The sequence below is a fragment of the Bombina bombina genome, chromosome 6, assembly GCF_027579735.1.
Source record: "Bombina bombina isolate aBomBom1 chromosome 6, aBomBom1.pri, whole genome shotgun sequence".
Lineage (NCBI taxonomy): Eukaryota > Metazoa > Chordata > Amphibia > Anura > Bombinatoridae > Bombina > Bombina bombina.
In genome coordinates this window covers 643,890,823-643,909,677 of record NC_069504.1, presented here as the reverse complement: position 1 = coordinate 643,909,677, position 18,855 = coordinate 643,890,823, and the positions used below count along the sequence as shown (strand labels likewise).

The following is an 18,855-nucleotide window of genomic DNA, read 5'->3' as shown; positions in this document are numbered from 1 at the left end:
TTTCTGAGGTCTCACGGGTGGAAGGTGAACATCAAAAAGAGTTCTCTCTCCCCCCTCACAAGAGTTCCATTCCTAGGAACCCTGATAGACTCGGTAGAAATGAAAATATTTCTGACGGAGGTCAGAAAGCTAAAAGTCTTAACTACTTGCCGAGCTCTTTATTCCATTCCTCGGCCATCTGTGGCTCAGTGCATGGAGACAATCGGACTAATGGTTGCGGCAATGGACATAGTCCCTTTTGCTCGGATACACCTCAGACCACTGCAACTATGCATGCTCAAACAGTGTAATGGGGATTATGCAGATTTGTCTCCTCAAATTCACTTGGACCAGGAGACCAGAGATTCTCTTCTCTGGTGGTTGTCTCAGGATCACCTGTCTCAAGGAATATGTTTCCGCAGGCCAGAGTGGATCATCGTAACGACCGACGCCAGTCTGTTAGGCTGGGGTGCGGTCTGTGACTCCCTGAAAGCTCAGGGCTTATGGTCTCGGGAAGAAACTCTTCTCCCGATAAACATTCTGGGACTGAGGGCGATATTCAACGCTCTTCAGGCATGGCCTCAACTAGCGGCGGCCAAATTCATCAGATTTCAGTCGGACAACATCACAACTGTAGCTTACGTCAATCATAAGGGGGGAACAAAGAGTTCCCTAGCGATGACGGAAGTAACCAAAATAATCAGGTGGGCGGAGGATCACTCCTGCCATCTCTCAGCAATTCACATCCCAGGAGTAGACAACTGGGAGGCGGATTTTCTAAGTCGTCAGACTTTTCACCCGGGGGAGTGGGAACTTCACCCGGAGGTATTTGCCCAGCTGACTCAGCTATGGGGCACCCCAGAGTTGGATCTGATGGCGTCCCGTCAGAACACCAAACTTCCTCTCTACGGGTCCAGGTCCCGGGATCCCAAGGCGGTATTGATAGATGCTCTATCAGCGCCTTGGTCCTTCAATCTGGCTTATGTTTTTCCACCGTTTCCTCTCCTCCCGCGTCTGGTTGCCAGAATCAAGCAGGAGAAGGCTTCGGTGATTCTGATAGCGCCTGCGTGGCCACGCAGGACTTGGTATGCAGACCTAGTGGACATGTCATCTGTCCCACCATGGTCACTGCCAATGAGGCAGGATCTTCTAATACAGGGACCGTTCAAGCATCCAAATTTAGTTTCTCTACGTCTGACTGCTTGGAGATTGAACGCTTAATTCTATCAAAGCGTGGGTTCTCTGAGTCAGTTATAGATACTCTGATTCAGGCTAAAAGTGGCGCACTTTAGTTAAGACCGAGGTTATGTTTTCTAGTTCATATTATCGAACCTTTCGGTTGATTTTTTTTTTGTACCTTAGACGGTTACTGGACTGTTCTTGCACCAGGCAGGTACTGGTCGGGCGCTGCCTACTGTTTTTTGGGTTCATGTCACCCTCGTGGCGCTGATTATCCTGTCGGATCTAAAAATGGCTATTATGGCCTAGTGTTGTGGACTCCGGACTCGGATCCTACTACGAAGTATGGGGCCTGGGGCATAGATACAACCCTTCTGGTAGGAAGGTTGTGAGCTCCGATATACGTTGTTTTTTTTCTGGCAATATTGCTTGGGATGTGTGATCGACTTTTTCAGACGTCATTGTGGTTCCTAGGGTCCCTGGGGATTCGGAACCGTAGGTTTCCAGTCCTTTGGAGTCTGGAGATGTGATTGATTTCCGGTGGTCTAGTTTCTGAGTAGTCAACGATTTGCATCTTCACTTGCGGTATCTTCCGGATGACGATTTTTGTAGCCTTGTTGCATTCCTTTTGTGCTGGCGATGTTTCCCTCCCGTCTTGGGTTGGTTAATTTTTTCTTGAAGTGCGGGCATGCCCTTCTTCCTTTTCTCAGTGTTTTCGATTGCTCTAGTACGTGGAGTGCAGGGGTCACCCTGCTTTTCTACCAGGAGCTGAGAGGCTGTCGGGAGTCCGATCCTGCAAGGATCTCTGGATGCTGTCGTCTTCTCAAGATAAGAACTGCCCCTTATCATACCATGGTCTTTAGAGTTTCGGATACTATCCGTCAATCTTATTGTGGGTGAGAGTGATATCTTCCTTGTAGAGTATTCCTTCTTCATGGAAGGCTGCAGTGTAGGGGTCCTTGGACCCGAGCATGAGGTTCCTGTCATGGTGCAGGGTAGCATGCCAGTTTTTTTTTTAGTAGCGGTCAGAGTTCTACTCTGGGGTTTTGATTCCTCGTAGATCCATCCTTTTTCTTTCAAGGGTCTGAGACTCTTGTCTTCGGTTCTTCACTAGCCTTTGGGCTGGGACCGTTATCATGGAAGGAAGGCCGGGGAACATTCTGCTTTTTGCAGTATGGACCGTGTACTTTTATTGACTCTGTCCTCCCTTTTGATGGGGGGGACTCTTAGTGCCCATCTCTCTACTGGCGGCTGCTGGCCGGATGGATCGGTCCTTGGATTCTGGAACTTTCTGTTCGGGAGCTGTTGTCAAGATTTTTCGGCACTTCTCAGTGGGATGAGTCCCACGATGGCTTAGGACAGCTTGCTGCCTGGTGTTTAGTCATCACGAGTTTTTCTCTCAGGTGGCTCTGTGCCTTCTTGGAGAGCCCTTTTTAAGATACTAGGACAGGTTTTATGTCTTTGCTTGTATATGCTTGTCTAGCCTGACGGGTTTTGACTTGTCTAGGTTGGAAGGGGGAACTTGTGGGTTTCTGGAACACCATAGTTGGTATGGTGCTGTGTCAGGATTATGAGGGTGGCCTTCCGGTCATCCTAGTGATGTTGTCTCCTGACTATGGACTTATATTCTGGTCCTTGTCCTTCTAGGGAGTTTGTTTCCTGGACAGTGGTCCTGTGGCAACCTCGGTTTGCTCTGTTTGATTTGGTCCTTTGGATATCTCATGGGGTCCTCTATTCTCCCTCTTGGGGGGTAGATAGGGATTTTTTACCAGTTTGACTTGAGCCTGTGTTGGATGGTCCTTCAGACCTCTTTTGGGTTCCTCTTTTCTACCTCTCAAAGGGTGATAGTTTTTTTTTTTGTTAGGTCAAGAATATTTTTTGTGGGAGTTGAGTGTTGCAGGGCTGACTCCTCGGAAGCCTTTTTGCTCAGCAATCTCTGGGTATGAGTGGTCTCTAGCACGGCTTTGCAGGTTATGTGACTGATGAGTGGGTACCCGGGCTTCTGTTTTTTTCCCTTGTTGTTTGTAGTTTTTTGTTGGGTATCGAGTAATTTCAGGCTGTGGTACCTTTCGAAGAAGCCGCCTTTTTTGTACCCACCCTTTGTTTGCATTCAGTGTCCTCTAGCTTGGGTATTGTTTCCCAAAAGTAATGAATGCAGCTGTGGACGCTTCCCGTTTAAGAAGAAAAACATAAATTATGCTTGCCTGATAATTTTTTTTTCTTCTGACGGGAAGAGTCAACAGCTCCCGCCCGAATTTTTTCTGAGGCGGCAGTAATTTTTCTTTTTTTCTTTTTTGTTCTTCTGACACCTTTTTTCACCCTGATATTTCTCCTACTGTTCCTTGTTCCCTTAGCAGAATAACTGGGGGATGAGGGAAGTGGGGGTGGTATTTAAGCCTTTGGCTGGGGTGTCTTTGCCTCCTACTGGTGGCCAGGTTCTGTATTTCCCAAAAGTAATGAATGCAGCTGTTGACTCCCGTAAGAAAAAAAGAAAATTATTAGGTAAGCATAATTAGTTTTTTGCCTCAGGTGGTTTCTTCTAACAATATCAATCAGCATTCTTTTGTCCTGATCTAAATAATTCTAAGGATAGGCTTCTCCATAATTTGATTCTATTTACAGGCCACTAAGGATTTTTTACAATCTTCTAGCTTGTTTGTTAATTTTTCTGGTTCCAGAAAGGGTCAGAAAGCTACTGCCGTTTCATTAGCCTCTTGGTTGAAGCTTTTGATTCATAAAGCTTACTTGGGTGCGGGTCAGTCTCCTCCTAAAAGTATTACTGCTCTTTCTACTGGATTGGTTGCTACTTCCTGGGCATTATAATAAATTTGCAATGCAGCTACTTGGTCTTCCTTACATACTTTTACTAAATTTTCCTATTTTTCTGTTTTTGCTTCTTCTGAAGCAGCTATTGGTAGGGAAGCCCTTGAGGCAGCTGTTTCTGGGCATTACATATTTTTGTATATCATGAAGGAGCAGCTAAAATACAGTATTGTCTGGCCACATTCACAGCTACTAAAACTGGGGAAGGGGCATGTTAGAAAACACTGCTGTATTGTAGCTGTTTTTACCCGATATCCCTGGAATCTTATTTGTTTTTATAAGATTGTTTTTTATTGTTTGATAAAATATTTACTCTTTACTGGATAACCACCAACAATAAACACAAATACATTTTGTGTGGTATTATTATTTGTCTAAATTATCCATTGGAATTTGTATTGCAGCTTAGCACATTTACAGTGCTTAATGTGTGTGTGTTTGTTTTAGATAGCAGCTGGTATGTTTTGGTGTTTATATAGAGTGCAATATTTTAATACTTGTCTAGAGGGCAATTTGTCCATTACTCATAGAATGGTTTTAGAGAAAGATTTAAAGGAACACTCAAGCCAAAATAAACTTTTATGATTCAGATAGAACATGCAGTTTTAAGACACTTTTCATTTTACTTCCATTATCAAATTTTGCACAGCCTTTTTATATTCATACTTTATGGGGAACAATATCCTACTGAGCATGTGCACAAGCTCACACAGTATACGTATACTAGTCTGTGATTGGCTGATGTCTGTCACATGATATAGGGGGCTGGAAAATGGGAGAAAAAAATAAATTTGTCGGAAATAAATCTACTGCTTATTTGAAATTCAGAGTAAGTGCTATTGCATTGTATTTTTATTATGTACTTAATTATGTTAATTATGAAATTCTACTGCATTGAGTGCTCTAAGCATTTTGATCCCAGAGTCACCTGCAGGATATTTCAGTACAGTGTGTTGCGAGATGTTTATTGATGTGGAATAGTTAGACAGTGTAAAGATAACCAAAAACAACTTAACCATGATTTTAACAGTCAATATTTGTCTTATAATGCTTTCACATAGGATATAGAAGTGGAGAAGCAATCACATTTTGCCATTGTTAATCAGAAGACTGCAGCTCCTACTGTCACAGTAAGTATTGTGCTGGCAACCTATATTTGATAAAAAAGGCAAATTTGTCTTATTCTCTATAAAAGGGCAATGCACACATTTGCATAAATATTATTAAATGTATTAATAAATAAAAGTATATTCCCCTCTGCATTTACACCATGGTGAAAATAAAATTACAGAGAAAAAAGAAGAGGTTAACTATAAATGTACTCACTGAAAGCAGAATTTAAGTAACCAGGAATAGCAGATTTGCTCTACCCATAATCACTCATACAACACATGCAACAATTCTCTGTTTACTTTCAATGCAAGTAAACCAGATATCCATTCCACGTAAACTTCATTTTTTTTTTAAATATTTAATATTAGTTGTTATAAAGGGACAGTAAATTTAAAATGAATGTTCATGATTCAGATAGAGCATGCAATTTCTTTTGCAAGATGTACCGAGTCCACGGATTCATCCTAACTTGTGGGATATTGTCCTTCCTGACAGGAAGTAGCAAAGAGAGCACCACAGCAGATCTGTCTATATAGCTCCCCCCTTAACTCCACCCCCCAGTCATTCTCTTTGCTGGCTCTAAGCAGGAAGAGTAAAGCGAAGAGGTGTTAAACTGTCAGTTTTATTTTATCTTCAATCAAGTGTTTGTCATTTTTAAATGGTACCAGTGTTGTACTATTTACTCTCAGGCAGGACATAGATTAAGATTTCTGCCTGGAGGATGATGATCTTAGCATTTGTAACTAAGGTCCACTGCTGTTCCCACATGAGCTGAGGAGTACAGGAAAACTTCAGTGTGAGGAACGGTTTCTTGCTATACAGCAATCAGGTATGTTCAGTCATATTTTCTGCAGAGACTGTGTTAACTCAGAAATGCTGACAGTGTCCCCATTAGGGGAAGGGGAAGCAGTAATCCTAGTGTTAGCAGAGGTTTTTACTAGCTTGCATAAAGGGTAAATTTTTTGTGGGCACCCAGTTTGTTATGTGAGTTTGGGACAAACGTTTTTGTGTCTGGGAGTAACATTTTCTGTTTTATGGGACATTTGCTTGAGGGTTCTTTGGGGTTGTTTATAACCCACATGGCTTTCAGGCAGGGTTTGTTAGTTTTGTGTAGGCCCCAGCAACATTGAGTGAGGTGGGCGGGGCCTACATTTACAAGCAGCAAGCAACTTCTCCTGAGGTCCTGAGAGTCTTCTGAGGGACTAATTGAAGCTTTAAACCCCATATTATCGCTTCCTATGGGCAGGTAGGGCCACAGCAGAGCTGTGACAAGATGCTTTAGGGGTTTTTAACCGGTTTTAGACACTTATCAATCCGTTTTTTTCATTTGGAGGTCTATTGCTTTTTTACTTGTGGTGCAATCCTTATAAAGCTTAGTGGGTACACTGTTAAAATTTCAGAATTTTTGAAGCAATTTTAACCTGTTTTGCAGTTTGTGTATGCCTTTTTCTCCAACGTTGGTGTGTCCGGTCCACGGCGTCATCCATTACTTGTGGGAAATGTTCTCCCCCACAGGGAAAGGCAAGGAGAGCACACAGCAAGAGCTGTCCATATAGCTCCCCCTCTGGCTCCGCCCCCCAGTCATTCTCCTTGCCGCTCTGAACAAGTAGCATCTACCACGGGGATGGCGAGGAGTTTGTGGTGTTAGTTGTAGTTTTTTATTCTTCTATCAAGAGTTTGTTATTTTAAAATAGTGCTGGCTTGTACTATTTACTCTATAACAGAAAAGTGATGAAGATTTCTGTTTAAGAGGGCTATGATTTTAGCACAAGTAACTAAAATCCATTACTGTTACCACGCAGGACTGTTGAAACAAGAGAACTTCAGTTGGGGGTAACAGTTTGCAGACTCATCTGCTTCAGGTATGACTAGTCTCCTTCTAACAACACAGGCTAATGCTAGATGACAGTCATTTTTCCCCTCAGGGGAAACGGTAAGCCATTTTTCTTTCACCTCAGCAAAAAAGATAACAGGCTTCCCCTTTTTGTTTTTTATGCTGGTAGACACTGTTAGGGGCTAAATCGATTGGTTTTTATTACAATATTATACCATTTGAAATATTTTATAAGCTCACATACACTTGGGAACGTTTTTTATTGATCTGGCTTGTTTTAGACACCTAAATCTAGTCAGAAAGGCCCCTTCACTCTAGTGTGCTGAGGGAGGAAGCCTCATTTTGGCACTTCAGCTGTGCAGTTGAATTTCAGCATGCAGATTCATGTGAGAGGGTCCTGTGGTTCAGAAAGTGACTCCAAAAGGCCTTTTTCTGTGAATGGTGACCCCCTAAGGAAGGTAAAAAGCTGCAGCAAGGCTGTAGCTGGGATTGTGGTGTGTAAAAGAGGTTAAATCCAACAATTAGCTCCGGTTTGCTTGTTTTAAGAGCTAGAGTCTCCATATTTGCTGTGCAATACTTTCTAAGCATTAAGACACTGGGGTCCAAATTTCAGAAAAATCGGATATTGCCTTCATAGTTTTTTGAACATTCAGAAATAAATGTGTCATTTTATTATTTAAAGAGACAGTAACGTTTTTGTTTAAAATCGTTTTTATTGCATTGTTTGCCTGCCTAAATCTGTTTAACATGTCTGTTCCATCAGATAACCTATGTTCTGTGTGTATAGAGACAAATGTGGTTCCCCCTTCGAGTGTTTGTGATAATTGCGCCATAGTGTCCAAACAAAATCAGGACGGCTCTGTTATTTTTCATAATGTTGCCCAAGATGATTTATCTAATGAAGGTAGTGGGGATAGCTCTACATCCTCTCCTTCTGTGTCTACACCAGCTTTGCCCGCGCAGGCGACACCTAGCGCGCCAGTGCTTATTTCTATGCAACAATTATCAGCAGTAGTGGATAATTCTATAGCAAATCTTTTATCCAAACTGCCAGTTTTTCAGAGAAAGCGTGATTGTTCAGTTTTAAATACAGATAAAAAGGATGAACAATCAGACACTGACAATGCCTTATCTATTTTACCCTCACATCAATCGGAATTGGCTGTGAGGGAAGGGCTGTCTGAGGGTGAAATTTCAGACTCAGGAAAAGTTTCTCAACAGGCAGAACCTGATCTAGTGGCATTTAAGTTTAAGCTAGAACATCTCCGCGCTTTGCTTAAGGAGGTATTAGCTACTCTGGATGACTGTGAATCCATGGTAGTACCAGAGAAGTTGTGCAAATTGGACACATTTTTAGAGGTCCCAGTGCACGACGACGCTTTTCCAATACCTAAGAGGGTAGCGAACATAGTGGAAAAGGAGTGGGAGAAGCCAGGTGTACCCTTTGCCCCACCTCCTATATTTAAGAAAATGTTTCCCATAGTAGACCCTAGAAGGGACGCATGGCAAACGGTCCCGAAGGTTGAGGGAGCTGTTTCAACACTAGCGAAGCGCACAACTATTCCTATAGAGGACAGCTGTGCTTTCAAAGATCCTATGAATAAAAAATTGGAAGGATTGCTTAAAAAGATTTTTGTTCAGCAAGGGTTCATCCTCCAACCAGCTACGTGTGTTATTACTGTCACTTCAGCGACGTCCTTTTGGTTCGAAGAACTAGAAAGGTCGCTCCAGAAAGAGACTTCCTATGAAGAAGTCATGGGCAGAATTCACGCATTAAAGTTAGCTAATTCCTTTATATTGGATGCCGCCTTTCAAATAACAAAATTGGCGGCGAAAAACTCAGGTTTTGCTATAGTAGCGCGGAGGGCGCTTTGGCTAAAATCCTGGTCGGCAGACGTGTCGTCCAAGACTAAGTTACTGAATATTCCTTTCAAGGGTAAGACCCTTTTTGGGCCGGAATTGAAGGAAATTATTTCAGACATCACTGGGGGTAAGGGCCATGCCCTCCCATAGGATAGGCCTTTTAAGGCTAAGAACAAGTCTAATTTTCGTTCCTTTCGCAATTTCAGGAACGGATCGGCTAATAAGTCCACTGCCGCTAGACAAGAAGGTAACGCGGCCCAGCCCAAACCCGCTTGGAAGCCCATGCAAGGCTGGAACAAGGGTAAACAAACCAAGAAACCTGCTGCTGCTACCAAGACAGCATGAAGGGGTAGCCCCCGATCCGGGACCGGATCTGGTAGGGGGCAGACTATCTCTCTTCGCTCAGGCTTGGGCAAGAGATGTTCTGGATCCCTGGGCACTAGAGATAGTTTCCAAGGGATACCTGTTAGAATTCAAGGGACTTCCTCCAAAGGGAAGGTTCCACCTGTCTCGCTTATCTTCAGACCAGATAAAGAAACAGGCATTCTTACATTGTGTAAGAGACCTATCAAAGATGGGAGTGATAAACCCAGTCCCCTCCGGGGAACAAGGTCTAGGGTTTTACTCAAACCTGTTTCTGGTTCCCAAAAAAGAGGGAACTTTCAGGCCAATTCTGGATTTAAAGATATTAAACAAGTTCCTCAGAGTTCCATCCTTCAAGATGGAAACCATTCGGACAATCTTACCAACAATCCAGCAGGGTCAATTTTTGACTACCGTGGATCTGAAGGATGCGTATCTGCATATCCCAATCCACAAATCTCATCATCAGTTCCTGAAGTTCGCCTTTCTGGACAAACATTACCAGTTTGTGGCTCTTCCATTCGGTTTAGCCACCGCTCCCAGAATTTTCACAAAGGTGCTAGGGTCCCTTCTAGCGGTCCTAAGACCGAGGGGCATCGCTGTAGCACCTTATCTAGACGACATCCTAATCCAAGCGTCGTCTCTTTCCAAAGCGAGGGCTCATACAGACATTGTGTTGGCTTTTCTCAGATCTCACGGGTGGAAAGTGAACATAGAAAAAAGTTCACTGTCACCGTCCACAAGGGTTCCTTTTCTGGGAACAATAATAGATTCTGTGGAAATGAAGATCTTTCTCACAGACGTCAGAAAGACAAAGCTTCTAAAAGCTTGTCGAGTTCTTCACTCTATTCCTCAACCCTCCATAGCTCAATGCATGGAAGTAATAGGACTAATGGTCGCAGCAATGGATGTGGTTCCTTTTGCTCGAATTCATCTAAGACCATTACAGCTGTGCATGCTCAATCAGTGAAATGGGGACTATACAGACTTGTCTCCCCAAATTCAAGTAGACCAGGTAACCAGGGACTCACTTCTCTGGTGGTTGACCCAGGATCACCTGTCTCAGGGAATGAGTTTCCGCAGACCGGAGTGGGTCATCGTCACGACCGACGCCAGCCTCTTGGGGTGGGGCGCGGTCTGGGACTCTCTGAAAGCTCAGGGCCTATGGTCGCGGGAAGAGTCGCTTCTCCCGATAAACATTTTGGAACTAAGAGCTATATTCAATGCGCTCCTGGCTTGGCCTCAGCTAGCGGAAGCCAGGTTCATAAGATTTCAGTCGGACAACATAACGAATGTTGCGTACATCAATCATCAGGGGGGAACAAAGAGTTCCCTAGCGATGAAGGAAGTAACCAAGATAATCCAATGGGCAGAGAATCACTCCTGCCATCTATCTGCTATTCACATCCCAGGAATAGACAACTGGGAGGCGGACTATTTGAGTCGTCAGACTTTCCATCCGGGGGAGTGGGAACTCCATCCGGAGGTCTTTGCTCAGTTAACCCAATTATGGGGCATTCCAGACATGGATCTAATGGCGTCCCGTCAGAACTTCAAGATTCCTTGCTACGGGTCCAGATCCAGGGATCCCAAGGCGACTCTAGTGGATGCATTAGTGGCGCCTTGGTCGTTCAACCTAGCATATGTGTTTCCACCGTTTCCTCTCCTCCCCAGGCTCATAGCCAGGATCAAAGGCCTCTGTGATTCTGATAGCTCCTGCGTGGCCACGCAGGACTTGGTATGCAGACCTGGTGAATATGTCATTGGCTCCACCATGGAAGCTACCTTTGAGACAGGACCTTCTAGTACAAGGTCCATTCGAACATCCCAATCTAGTTTCTCTGCAGCTGACTGCTTGGAAATTGAACGCTTGATTTTATCCAAGCGTGGGTTTTCAAATTCCAAAGATTCTCTCCTTTCTCCAAGAAGGTTTGGATAAAGGATTGTCAGCTAGTTCTCTAAAAGGACAGATTTCTGCATTATCCGTCTTGTTGCACAAACGACTGGCAGCTTTGCCAGATGTACAAGCTTTTGTTCAGGCTTTGGTTAGAATCAAGCCTGTTTACAGACCCATGACTCCTCCTTGGAGTCTAAATTTAGTTCTTTCAGTTCTTCAAGGGGTTCCGTTTGAACCTTTACATTCCATAGATATTAAGTTACGATCTTGGAAAGTTCTGTTTTTGGTTGCTATTTCTTCTGCTAGAAGAGTTTCTGAATTATCTGCTTTGCAGTGTGATCCACCCTATCTGGTGTTCCATTCAGATAAGGTTGTTTTGCGTACTAAGCCTGGTTTTCTTCCAAAAGTTGTTTCCAACGAGAACATCAACCAGGAAATAGTTGTTCCTTCTTTGTGTCCGAATCCAGTTTCAAAGAAGGAACGTTTATTACACAATTTAGATGTTGTTCGTGCTTTAAAGTTCTATTTTGAAGCAACAAAATATTTTAGACAAACCTCATCCTTGTTTGTCGTTTACTCTGGTAAGAGGAGAGGTCAAAAAGCTACTGCTACCTCTCTCTCTTTCTGGCTGAAAAGCATTATCCGCTTGACTTATGAGACTGCCGGACGGCAGCCTCCTGACCGTATCACAGCTCACTCTACTAGGGCTGTGGCTTCCACATGGGCCTATAAGAACGAGGCTTCTGTTGACCAGATATGTAAGGCAGCGACTTGGTCTTCTCTGCACACTTTTGCCAAATTCTACAAATTTGATATTTTTGCTTCTTCTGAGGCTGTTTTTGGGAGAAAGGTTTTGCAAGCCGTGGTGCCTTCTGTTTAGGTAACCTGATTTGCTCCCTCCCTTCATCCGTGTCCTAAAGCTTTGTATTGGTTCCCACAAGTAATGGATGATGCCGTGGACCGGACACACCAATGTTGGAGAAAACAGAATTTATGCTTACCTGATAAATTACTTTCTCCAACGGTGTGTCCGGTCCACGGCCTGCCCTGGTTTTTTTTTTTTTTTTTTTTTAAAATCAGGTTGAATTTTTTTTTCTTTATACACTACAGTCACCACGGCACCCTATAGTTTCTCCTTTTTCTCCTAACCGTCGGTCGAATGACTGGGGGGCGGAGCCAGAGGGGGAGCTATATGGACAGCTCTTGCTGTGTGCTCTCCTTGCCTTTCCCTGTGGGGGAGAACATTTCCCACAAGTAATGGATGACGCCGTGGACCGGACACACCGTTGGAGAAAGTAATTTATCAGGTAAGCATAAATTCTGTTTTTTCTCTTAAAGGTACAGTACCGTTTTTGCAAATTGTGTTTTTTTTCATTAAATAAAGTGTTTTCCAAGCTTGCTTGCTTCATTACTAGCCTGTTAAACATGTCTGAAACTGAGGAAACTCATTGTTCAATTTGTTTAGAAGCCATTGTGGAACCCCCTCTAAGAATGTGTCCCAATTGTACTGATATGTCTATAAATTGCAAACAGCATATTTTGACTTATAAGAATTTGGCATTAAATGATTCTCAGATAGAAGTAAATCAGGTTTCGCCATCTAGTTCTCCCCAAGTGTCACAACCAGTTACGCCCGCACAAGCAACGCCAAGTACTTCTAGTGCGTCTAATTCTTTCACCTTGCAAGATATGGCTTCAGTTATGAATACTACCCTCACAGAGGTTTTATCTAAACTGCCAGGGTTGCAAGGGAAGCGCAGTAGCTCTGGGTTAAGAACAAAATGCTGAGCCTTCTGACGCTTTAGTAACCGTATCCGATATTCCCTCACAATGTTCTGAGGTAGGGATGAGGGATTTGTTGTCTTGAGGGAGAGATTTCTGATTCAGGAAAGATGTTCCCTCAGACAGATATGACGGCATTTAAATTTAAGCTAGAGCACCTCCGTTTATTGCTCAGGGAGGTTTTAGCTACTCTGGATGATTGTGACCCTATTGTCGTTCCAGAGAAATTGTGTAAAATGGACAAATATTTAGAGGTTCCTGTTTACACTGATATTTTTCCGGTCCCTAAGAGGATTTCGGACATTGTTACTAAGGAGTGGGATAGACCAGGTATTCCGTTCGCTCCCCCTCCTGCTTTTAAGAAAATGTTCCCCATTTCTGACACCATAATGGACTCATGGCAGACGGTCCCTAAGGTGGAGGGAGCTATTTCTACTCTGGCTAAGCGTACAACTATACATATTGAAGACAGTTGTGCTTTCATTGATTCAATGGATAAAAAGTTAGAGGGTCTCCTAAAGAAAATTTTTGTTCATCAGGGTTTTCTTCTTCAAACTATAGCGTGCATTGTTCCGGTAACCACTGCAGCTGCTTTTTGGTTTGAGGCTCTAGAAGAGGCTCTTTAGATGGAGACCCCACTAGATGATTTTTTGGACAGAATTAAGGCCCTTAAGTTGGCTAATTTTTTTATTACAGACGCCGCTTTTCATCTTGCTAAGTTAGCGGCAAAGAATTCAGGTTTTGCCATTTTAGCGCGGAGAGCGTTATGGCTTAAGGCTTGGTCAGCTGATGTGTCATCTAAATCTAAGCTTTTGACCATCCCTTTCAAAGGTAAGAACCTATTCGGGCCTGCACTGAAAGAGATCATTTCAGACATCACTGGAGGGAAGGGTCATGCCCTCCCTCAAGATAAGTCAAATAAGACAAGGACCAAACAAAATAATTTTCGTTCCTTTCGAAACTTCAAGGGTGGTCCCGCTTCCTCTTCCCCTGCTGCAAAGCAAGAGGGGAACTTTGCTCAATCCAAGCCAACCTGGAGACCTAACCAGGCTTGGAACAAGGGTAAACAGGCCAAAAAGCCTGCTGCTGCCACTAAGACAGCATGAAGGGATAGCCCCCGATCTGGGACCGGATCAAGTAGGGGGCAGACTCTCTCTCTTTGCTCAGGCCTGGGCAAGAGACGTTCAGGACTCCTGGGCCATAGAAATTGTAACCCAGGGGTATCTCCTAGATTTCAAAGATTCTCCTCTAAGGGGGAGGTTCTATCTTTCTCAATTGTCTGTAAACCAGACAAAAAGAGAGGTGTTCTTACGCTGTGTAGAAGACCTTTTTAACCATGGGAGTGATCTGCCCAGTTACGAAAACAGAACAGGGGCAAGGTTTCTACTCCAATCTGTTTGTGGTTGCCAAAAAAGAGGGAACCTTCAGACCAATTCTAGATCTCAAGATCCTAAACCAATTCCTAAGAGTTCCATCCTTCAAGATGGAGACCATTCAGACTATTTTACCAATGATACAGGAGGGTCAATATATGACTATCGTGGATCTAAAGGATGCGTATCTACACATTCCTATCCACAAGTATCATCACCAGTTCCTCAGGTTTGCCTTTCTGGACAGGCATTACCAGTTTGTGGCTCTTCCCTTCTGGTTGGCCACGGCGCCAAGAATCTTCACAAAGGTGCTAGGGTCCCTTCTGGCGTTCCTAAGGCCGAGGGGCATAGCAGTGGCGCCTTATCTAGACGACATCTTAATTCAAGCGTCGACTTTCCAACTTGCCAAGTCTCACACGGACCTTTCTAAGATCCCATGGGTGGAAGGTGAACGTGAAAAATAGTTCTCTTATTCCTCTCACTAGAGTTCCATTCCTGGGAACTCTGATAGATTCGGTGGACATGAAAATATTTCTGACGGAGGTCAGGAAATCAAAGATTTAACCACCTGCCGAGCTCTTCATTCCATTCCTCGGCCGTCAGTGGCTCAGTGTATGGAGGTAAACTGACTTATGGTAGCGGCAATGGACATAGTTCAGATTGCTCGCTTGCATCTCAGACCACTGCAACTATGCATGCTCAAACAGTGGAATGGGGATTATGCAGATTTATCTCCTCAGATAAATCTGGATCAAGAGACCAGAGACTCTCTTCTTTGGTGGTTGTCACAGGATCACCTGTCCAGGGGAAATGTGTTTCCGCAGGCCAGCGTGGGTTATTGTGACGACGGACGCCAGCCTACTGGGCTGGGGTGCAGTCTGGAATTCCCTGAAAGCACAGGGTTTGTGGACTCAGGAGAAGGCCCTCCTACCGATAAATATTCTGGAATTAAGAGCGATATTCAATGCTCTTCAGGCGTGGCCTCAGCTGGCTTCGGCCGGATTCATCAGGTTTCAGTGGGACAACATCACGACTGTAGCTTATATTAATCATCAGGGGGGAACAAGGAGTTCCTTGGCGATGATAGAAGTTTCCAGGATAATCCGATGGTCAGAGACTCACTCTTGCCATCTATCAGCGATCTATATCCCAGGGGTGGAGAACTGGGAGGCAGATTTTCTAAGTCGTCAGACTTTTCATCCGTGGGAGTGGGAGCTCCATCCGGAGGTGTTTGCTCAACTGGTTCAGCTATGGGGCACACCAGAATTGGATCTGATGGCGTCTCGTCAGAACGCCAATTTTCCTTGTTACGGATCCAAGAAGGATTGGAGAAAGGATTGTCCGCTAGTTCCTTAAAGGAACAGCTATCTGCTTTGTTTATTCTGTTGCACAAGCGTCTGGCAGATGTCCCAGACGTTCGGGCTTTTTGTCAGGCTTTAGTTAGAATTAAGCCTGTGTTTAAACCTGTTGCTCCGCCATGCGCTATCTGCATTATAATGTGACTCGCCTTATCTTGTTTTCCATGCTGATAAGGTGGTTTTGCGTACCAAACCTGGGTTCCTCCCTAAGGTTGTTTCTAACAGGAATATCAATCAGAAAATTGTTGTTCCTTCTCTGTGTCCTAATCCTTCTTCTAAGAAGGACCGTCTGTTGCACAACTTGGACGTGGTTCGTGCCTTGAAGTTTTATTTGCAGGCAACCAAAGATTTTCGCCAATCATTTTCTTTGTTTGTTGTCTATGCTGGAAAGCGTAGAGGTCAAAAGGCTACGGCTACCTCTCTTTCCTTTTGGCTGAAAAGCATCATCCGTTTGGCTTATGAGACTGCTGTACAGCAGCCTCCTGAAAGAATTACAGCTCACTCCACTAGAGCGGTGGCTTCCACATGTGTGTTAAAAATGATGCTTCTGTTGAACAGATTTGTAAGGCTGCAACTTGGTCTTCGCTTCATACCTTTTCCAAATTTTACAAATTTGATACTTTTGCTTCTTCGGAGGCTATTTTTGGAAGAAAGGTTTCTTTCATGTAATTAGCAAGAGTCCATGAGCTAGTGACGTATGAGCTAGTGACGTATGGGATATACATTCCTACCAGGAGGGGCAAAGTTTCCCAAACCTCAAAATGCCTATAAATACACCCCTCACCACACCCACAATTCAGTTTTACAAACTTTGCCTCCTATGGAGGTGGTGAAGTAAGTTTGTGCTAGATTCTACGTCGATATGCGCTCCGCAGCAAGTTGGAGCCCGGTTTTCCTCTCAGCGTGCAGTGAATGTCAGAGGGATGTGAGGAGAGTATTGCCTATTTTGAATGCAATGATCTCCTTCTACGGGGTCTATTTCATAGGTTCTCTGATATCGGTCGTAGAGATTCATCTCTTACCTCCCTTTTCAGATCGACGATATATACTCTTATTTATATACCATTACCTCTGCTGATTTTCGTTTCAGTACTGGTTTGGCTTTCTACAAACATGTAGATGAGTGTCCTGGGGTAAGTAAATCTTATTTTCTGTGACACTCTAAGCTATGGTTGGGCACTTTGTTTATAAAGTTCTAAATATATGTATTCAAACATTTATTTGCCTTGACTCAGGATGTTCAACATTCCTTATTTTCAGACAGTCAGTTTCATATTTGGGATAATGCATTTCAATTCAATCATTTTTTTACCTTAAAAAATTTGACTCTTTTTCCCTGTGGGCTGTTAGGCTCGCGGGGGCTGAAAATGCTTCATTTTATTGCGTCATTCTTGGCGGTGACTTTTTTGGCGCAAAAAATCTTTTCTGTTTTCGGCGTCATACGTGTCGCCGGAAGTTGCGTCATTTTTGACGTCCTTTTGCGCCAAAAATGTTGGCGTTCCGGATGTGGCGTCATTTTTGGCGCCAAAAAGCATTTAGGCGCCAAATAATGTGGGCGTCTTATTTGGCGCTAAAAAATATCGGCGTCGCTTTTGTCTCCACATTATTTCAGTCTCATTTTTTCTTTGCTTCTGGTTGCTAGAAGCTTGTTTATTGGCATTTTTTCCCATTCCTGAAACTGTCTTTTAAGGAATTTGATCAATTTTGCTTTATATGTTGTTTTTTCTCTTACATATTGCAAGATGTCTCACGTTGCATCTGAGTCAGAAGATACTTCAGGAAAATCGCTGTCTAGTGCTGGAACTACCAAAGCTAAGTGTATCTGCTGTAAACTTTTGGTAGCTATTCCTCCGGCTGTTGTTTGTATTAATTGTCATGACAAATTTGTTAATGCAGATAATATTTCCTTTAGTAATGTACCATTGCCTGTTGCAGTTCCTTCAACATCTAAGGTGCAGAATGTTCCTGATAACATAAGAGATTTTGTTTCTGAATCCATCAAGAAGGCTATGGCCTAGATTTGGAGTTCGGCGGTAAAAGGGCTGTTAACGCTCCGCGGGCTTTTTTCTGCCCGCACCATAAAATTAACTCTGGTATCGAGAGTTCAAACAAATGCTGCGTTAGGCTCCAAAAAAGGAGCGTAGAGCATTTTTACCGCAAATGCAACTCTCGATACCAGAGTTGCTTACGGACGCGGCCGGCCTCAAAAACGTGCTCGTGCACGATTCTCCCATAGGAAACAATGGGGCTGTTTGAGCTGAAAAAAAAACCTAACACCTGCAAAAAAGCAGCGTTCAGCTCCTAACGCAGCCCCATTGTTTCCTATGGGGAAACACTTCCTACGTCTGCACCTAACACTCTAACATGTACCCCAAGTCTAAACACCCCTAACCTTACACTTATTAACCCCTAATCTGCCGCCCCCGCTATCGCTGACCCCTGCATATTTTTTTTAACCCCTAATCTGCCGCTCCGTAAACCGCCGCAACCTACGTTCTCCCTATGTACCCCTAATCTGCTGCCCTAACATCGCCGACCCCTATATTATATTTATTAACCCCTAATCTGCCCCCCTCAACGTCGTCGACACCTGCCTACACTTATTAACCCCTAATCTGCCGAGCGGACCTGAGCGCTACTATAATAAAGTTATTAACCCCTAATCCGCCTCACTAACCCTATCATAAATAGTATTAACCCCTAATCTGCCCTCCCTAACATCGCCGACACCTACCTTCAATTATTAACCCCTAATCTTCCGAGCGGAGATCACCGCTATTCTAATAAATTGATTAACCCCTAAAGCTAAGTCTAACCCTAACACTAACACCCCCCTAACTTAAATATAATTTACATCTAACGAAATAAATTAACTCTTATTAAATAAATGATTCCTATTTAAAGCTAAATACTTACCTGTAAAATACATCCTAATATAGCTACAATATAAATTATAATTATATTATAGCTATTTTAGGATTAATATTTATTTTACAGGCAACTTTGTAATTATTTTAACCAGGTACAATAAATATTAAATAGTTAAGAACTATTTAATAGTTACCTAGTTAAAATAATAACAAATTTACCTGTAAAATAAATCCTAACCTAAGTTATAATTAAACCTAACACTACCCTATCAATAAAATAATTAAACTACCTACAATTACCTACAATTAACCTAACACTACACTATCAATAAATTAATTAAACACAATTCCTACAAATAAATACAATTAAATAAACTAGCTAAAGTACAAAAAATAAAAAAGAACTAAGTTACAGAAAATA

At 43.2% G+C, this 18,855-nt stretch overlaps 1 protein-coding gene across 1 annotated transcript in view; it reads left to right on the top strand.

Annotated features, from left to right (window-relative positions):
* Positions 1 to 18,855, top strand: part of FANCI (FA complementation group I) — a 763,169-nt gene that overhangs the window by 414,407 nt on the left and 329,907 nt on the right. The window contains exon 25 of the mRNA XM_053719357.1: positions 5,043 to 5,111. Within this exon, the coding sequence (XP_053575332.1) occupies positions 5,043 to 5,111 (69 nt within the window). The remainder of the gene's footprint in view (positions 1 to 5,042; positions 5,112 to 18,855) is intronic.